Source organism: Nicotiana attenuata, unplaced genomic scaffold (assembly GCF_001879085.1).
Source record: "Nicotiana attenuata strain UT unplaced genomic scaffold, NIATTr2, whole genome shotgun sequence".
In the NCBI taxonomy this organism is placed as follows: domain Eukaryota; kingdom Viridiplantae; phylum Streptophyta; class Magnoliopsida; order Solanales; family Solanaceae; genus Nicotiana; species Nicotiana attenuata.
In genome coordinates, this window is record NW_017676383.1 from 8,950 (window position 1) to 15,017 (window position 6,068).

Genomic DNA, 6,068 nt, shown 5'->3' on the forward strand with positions numbered 1-6,068 from the left:
AATGTCATCCAAGTAGACCACCACGAATTCGTCTATGTACTCTCGGAATACTTGGTTCATCAGGGTGCAAAATGTGTCTTGAGCATTAGTCAAGTCGAATGGCATAACCAGGAAGTCGTACGACCCATATCTTATCACACAGTTCGTCTTGTGTTCATCACCCTCCGCAATCCGAACTTGCCAATAACCTGTCTTCAGGTCTATTTTGGAGAACACCGTCGCACCACCCAGTCTATCGAACAATTCTGCCATTAGCGGAATAGGGTACTTGTTCTTCACTGTGATTTTGGTTAAAGCCTGATAGTCGACACCGAGTCGTAGGCTGCCATCATGTTTCTTTTGGAATAGCACAGGGGACCCGTATGGGGACTTGGAGGGCACGATGATCCATGTGTCTAGCATTACCGTCAATTGACTTCGAAGCTCGGTGAGTTCGGGTTGTGACATTCTGTAAGGCGCCCGGGCGGGTGGCTTCTCACCCGGCACCAATTCAATCTCATAGTCCACAGTACGCCTAGGCGGGAGTCGCTTTGGCATGTCCTGTGGCATGACGTCTTCAAACTCCAGTAGCAACTCCTTCACGAGTGCAGGAATGGGACCCGAGGAGCATTCTATATCTTCAATCCAGAGGGTAGCCAGGAACGTAGGTTCATGTCTTTTGACCCCCTTCTTCAACTGTAAGGCCGAGATGTTCTCAGCGGCCATATTCATGGGCATGTACGGGATAATGCAGGGCTTGGCCCCGTTTGTTCCCATCACCAGTAGCATGTCTGCATACGGTAGGAGCATGGTGTTGGTTTGCCTCAGGAATTCAAACCCAACTATCAACTCGAAGTCATTTATGATCACTACGCGCAGGTTGAATTTTCCTTCATAAGGGCCAAGCTTCACTGGTACTTCTTTGGCTATTCCACCCACTGGCTGAGGAGGTGAGTTGATAGCCTTGACGCGACCTCTGCCCTTTCCTACAACTAGACCAAGGCGCTCCACCTGAGTCGAGGCTAAGTAGTTGTGGGTAGCACTCGTGTCTATCATCGCCCGAATGGGTTTGCCATTCACCTTAATCTCGACGAACATTAAGGTCCTCTCTTGTTTAAGAGGAGTCCCCTCATCCACCTTCTTCTTTCCTTTCTTGGTGATTGGGTAGGGGTCCTTTTTCTTACGGATACCAGCACTGGTTCCCGCTAAGGCCTCAAAAATAGAGCCAACAATTGCATTGAAGGCACCTACTGGCTCGGTCTGGTCCGCATCATCTGCGTCTTCATTCGTCCCATCATCAAAAGCTTGATGGGCATTCATTTGTGCATGTGGGCATTCATTATTCCAATGTGGTCCGCCATAATGACGGCATCCTGAAGGGGGCTTTCTCCCCCGATCATTGTTATTTGACGCAACACTGTTGCTGCCTGAGGAAGGAGCCTTAGATTTGCTGAACTCCGATCTTCTCCACTTCTGCTAGGGCCACCATTGCTAGGCTGGCCCCTTTTGTATCCCGCTCGGACAGGCGGTTGAGGCCTATCCTTTTGAGTTTCCACTTGATAGTCCCTAAGGCATTCCGCTACTTGGATTGCCTTGGGTATGGTATCTACCCTTTGTCTTTGTATCTCCATACGGGCATAAGGTTTCAACCCTTCTAGGAATGTGAAGAGTTTGTCTTTGTCCCCCATGTCCCGTATGTTCAACATAAGCGCAGAGAATTCTCATACGTAATCCCGCACTGATTTGGCCTGGCGGAGCTCCCGTAGCTTTCTCCTTGAATTGTACTCAACATTTTCGGGGAAGAACTTTAGGCGTATGGTTGCCTTCAGTTCTGCCCATGTCTCTAGAACATCTTCACCGGCCCTGATGGCTTCGTACTTTACCCACCACCAGAGTTTAGCATCACCCTGAAGATACATGGCAGCAGTTGCTACCTTCTTAGCTTCTTCTAGCCTCCCCACGGCATCGAAGTACTGTTCGATGCCGAAGGTGAAGTTTTCCACTTCTTTAGCATTCCGAGATCCACTTGGCTCAGGAATTTTCAATTTTTGTGCCACTGGGGCGAGGTTCATAGCACCCCGATTTGGTTTCCACCTCCTTGAAGCAGGCCTTGTAAAGCAGCATTGGCAACATTGAGCTGGAACCTCAAGTTGTCTATAGTTTGTTGCAGGGCAGTCACCCTGTCTGCCTCTTGTGCTCTGTAGGCTAAATCCAAGGCACGCTCCTGTCAGAGGCCCTCGAATTTACCAAACATTTCGGCTGCCTCTGTGGCTACCGTTTGCCGGTCTCCTTCAGAGTCGCGACTGATGTTTTCTATGTCAACTTCGGCCTGGAGCATTCTGCGGTCCAGGTCACGCAACCTTTGCACTAGGCTGGTTCTTAGTTCAGGCACTGTATCCACGATGGCCCGTAATACGTCAACCGTCTCTTCAAGGGCCGCAATGCGGTCCCCATGATTCACCATGGTCAGAAATGGTGGTAATGGCAACGTGTTCCCTCGTCCGATGTCGAGCCTAGGCTCTGATACCAACTTCTACGCGGCGCCTTCTTGAGATTCCTTGGAAGGGCGACGTAAGGCTAATCAACTGATGTCAATGCAGTTACTACCCGCCAACTGAGGTCCCCTCCGTACGCTAGACCAGATTGTCAGTGCCGTACGGGAAAACCAATATCAAGAGCAATTGAGAGAACAAAAATGAGAATTGAGAATGAAAGAAAGCTTGATTGCATTAATAAAAGCTATTACAGAAAAGCAACACGGTGTCGAGGGGGAGAGACACCAGAATAGAGAATAGTTTGCTTGCTAGTAAGTTTGATTGCTTGATCCCCATAATAGTGCTTAAAAAAAATAAACCAAAATTACATGACTTGACCAAACTAAGCTAGAGAATCATAATGGAAGTACATGAAATAAAACTACTCTATATTTACAATGAAAAGGACTTAGTTTTCTACAAGGTAGAGACAGGTCCGTTGTTAGCAACCTTGTCTTTGGCATAACGTTCTGCGCGCGCGGCACTGTTGGCATTTGCCTGCGGCTGGGCGCTGGCGAGGGTTATCGGTGGGGCGACAGGGGCACATGCGCGCTTGTCACTTGGCACAGCCAAGACCACGGGGCCATCCATGGCGCTAGGCGTTGGGAGGCTTGCTAGGACGCCATGGGGCGCGTCCAAGGGGTCATGTGTCATGGCTGGAAAGCTGCCCATGACATATTACGCATGAACATGCCTAAAATTCTGCCTTTCAAATCACATGATCAATAATTCTAGTCTGGCAATGAAACGATTCCAATCTTCGACGCTCATATTGATATTACATACTTTATTTGAGTATTTCAAGGAAAAAAGAGTTTTTGTAATGTTAAATCCAAATAAGTATGTGGAAAAGTAATACATAATCGATCATTAATGATGGAAATAGTGCCTACAATGTTCAAGTTTTGAATAACGATTCAGAAATTAATTCAATCTTTAGCAGTTAGCTATATAGGAAGAGGTGTTTCAATTTCAATCGCATATGCAACTAGCAGTTTGCACTTTGCAGCCCCATATATACGTACGTACGTTTCCAGATTTTTCACAGGTATAAAACAAAAGGACGCGAACTTCTGCATACAGTTAAAACGGAATTGGTGAACATACATGATACATACTCCATAAAACTTCATTAACTTCTAACTGGTGCAGAAACCACAACTTAATCTACACTTCCATTTAAACTATCCTGCAAAGCCAGCTATTAACCCTAACAAACTACAACATGTACTGGGGGGTAAAATGCTTCTTTTTCTTTTTTGTCATATTAGTTATACTCACTCCGTTACAATTTAGATGACACATTTTGCTTATCAAGAGTCAAACTGTGTGAGTTTGAATAGTAAATTTTTTACTCAAAGAAAGTGTACAACCTAGTAAAAACAGAGCATCCCTGTTGACATATCACAAGACAATGAGGAGATAGTATCGTTATTCACTTATCACGGCAATGAAGCAAACAACAGAACTCGCTTTATTAAAATAAGCTTGATCAATAAGTAAAACACATTAATTATCCACCTTCAGGTTGCCATTAATTTTTTATTTTCTATAAAAAATAGTACTTGTATCAAACACACCCCTGATCTTTTCAATTTGCACCAGCCAAGGCTGCATCTTTGAACCCTTTGAAAACAGCTTTCACAGCATCAGGTTTAGGAAGGCTTTGTTGAATAACAGGAACTTGAATGAAATTATTGATCCATGCATTAAGATAAGGGTATTTTTTAGAATCCATTGCTTTGAATTCACCAACTTCTTCTACATATTGGAACCAATAAGCAATCCAACCAACTACTATGTCAACATACCCTATTTTTTCCCCACCAAAGAACTTTTTCCCTGTTATCTGTCCTTCAAGAAGCTGTAATCCCTCTGCCACTGATTCAACCCCCTCTGCTTTAGTTTCTCCTGAGGAGAAAAATGCCTTTTTTGCTGCTTCATAGAACTGCATCGAACATGAAAAGAAAATATTCTTGAATATCCATTATGTGTATCCGAAACTTGCTCAATAGAAAGACTCAACTACTGCTTAAGAGTAGTTTCGATTTTACGGATTCAACTTTAAACCTTTCATTTTACCCATTTTATCCTTAATCAGAAGCTTTTATAACCACACAATGTTATGTTCCCACAAAGTTTTTACCCCTTAAGCTTTTAAGACCACAAATTTCAAAAGTCTCCTTCTTTTCTCTTAAACTCCGTGTCGAGTCAAACTATCTCATCTAAATTGAAACGGAAGAAGTAATAAGTATCCGGGTAGCCCAATGTGCAAAGCATCCTTTGTTCATGCAGGATACGGGAAAGGGTCGCACCCCAAGAATGTGAAGTAGATAGTCACCCTAATGCAAGCATTAGTGGCTGATTCTACTGCTCGAACCCCTGATTTATAGGTCAAATGAAAACAACTTCACCGTTATTACATGTTAAAGAATCTAAGTATTAAAAAAATACTCTTTTTAAGTGTTGAAACATATTAACTTTACACAATGTTTACAAAAATTTGGCTTCTTGTGATACAATTGTGCTAACCACTTGCACCATCAATCTCAATAATTAAGTTGGTGGCATAATATTAATGTCCATTGGTCCTAGACATTCATGTTAATTAGCACGCAACACAAGAGGTCCCACTGCCGCAGCTGTGGAATCATCAAGTATCGAAAAGTTCAATAAATAGAGCAACTAAATTATAGGGTGGATGGAATCCAAGAGACAAAACTTTGTCAATAGAGATTCATCGCATATATGGATTTTCATGAAACAAAGTTAATTGTCAAAATAAGTGAATTGATGATTAATTAACAATCACAGTAACTATATGTATCCGTTCATAAAATAAGAAAAACTACCTGCCATAACAAGTTAAAATACACTAATAATATAAACTTGTAAAATATATTAGAATGGTTAAAAGGAAAATTACCTTGCCATCAATAAACCGAGCCCAAAAACGAGCAGAAGCTCTGTCAAAAGGATCCAAAGGGAGTAGAGGATTAAGAGGCCAAGTTTCTTCAATGTATTCAAGAATAACAAGTGATTCAGACAATGGTTTCCCAAAATGAACAATCACTGGCACCTTCTTATAAACTGGATTAAGTTCCACAAGCAATAGAGTACTACTCCTACTAGAAATATCTTGCTCTATAAATTCAAAATCAATGCCTTTTAGCTTAAGTGCCCACACTATTCTTTGAGTAAATAGACTTTCTTTTGTGCCCACAAGTTTCAGATCTGCTCTCTCCTCCATCCTCTCTCAGTTTTTGATGTGTGGTTTCAATTGGATACTACTAATGAAGAGCTCTTTTTTTTCACGCAAGTTATTCCATGCAAATAAAGATAACAAGCTTAGGGACAAAGTATTCTCAATCAATGAACATTAGCTTTATGTCACATCTACATCAGAAAATTAAGTCACCACTAAGGTTCTTTTTTAGGGCTGATGAACTGATATTTTAAGGAAAAAAGAAGGAAACGCGTGAAAGATTCTAATGAAACAGAAAAGGAAATGGAAAGACAAAAAGTAAATTTAATAAATAGATAAAAACCTGTAGT

At 42.2% G+C, this 6,068-nt stretch overlaps 1 protein-coding gene across 1 annotated transcript; it reads right to left on the minus strand.

Annotated features, from left to right (window-relative positions):
• Positions 1 to 3,843: 3,843 nt before the first annotated feature.
• LOC109220969 (glutathione S-transferase U7-like) lies at positions 3,844 to 5,833 on the minus strand. Its single transcript, XM_019385437.1, has 2 exons — positions 5,440 to 5,833; positions 3,844 to 4,461 (listed from the first exon to the last, which is right to left on the minus strand). The coding sequence occupies exons 1-2, from the start codon at positions 5,761 to 5,763 to the stop codon at positions 4,105 to 4,107; spliced, it is 681 nt and encodes a 226-aa protein (XP_019240982.1). The 5' UTR covers positions 5,764 to 5,833; the 3' UTR covers positions 3,844 to 4,104.
• Positions 5,834 to 6,068: the final 235 nt, after the last annotated feature.

Excerpts from the sequence above, each read along its gene's own strand:
- LOC109220969 (XM_019385437.1), bottom strand. The coding sequence starts at position 5,763 with ATGGAGGAGAGAGCAGATCTGAAACTTGTGGGCACAAAAGAAAGTCTA. Across the intron at positions 4,462-5,439 it reads CTCGGTTTATTGATGGCAAG|TTCTATGAAGCAGCAAAAAA; the intron begins GTAATTTTCCTT and ends TGTTCGATGCAG.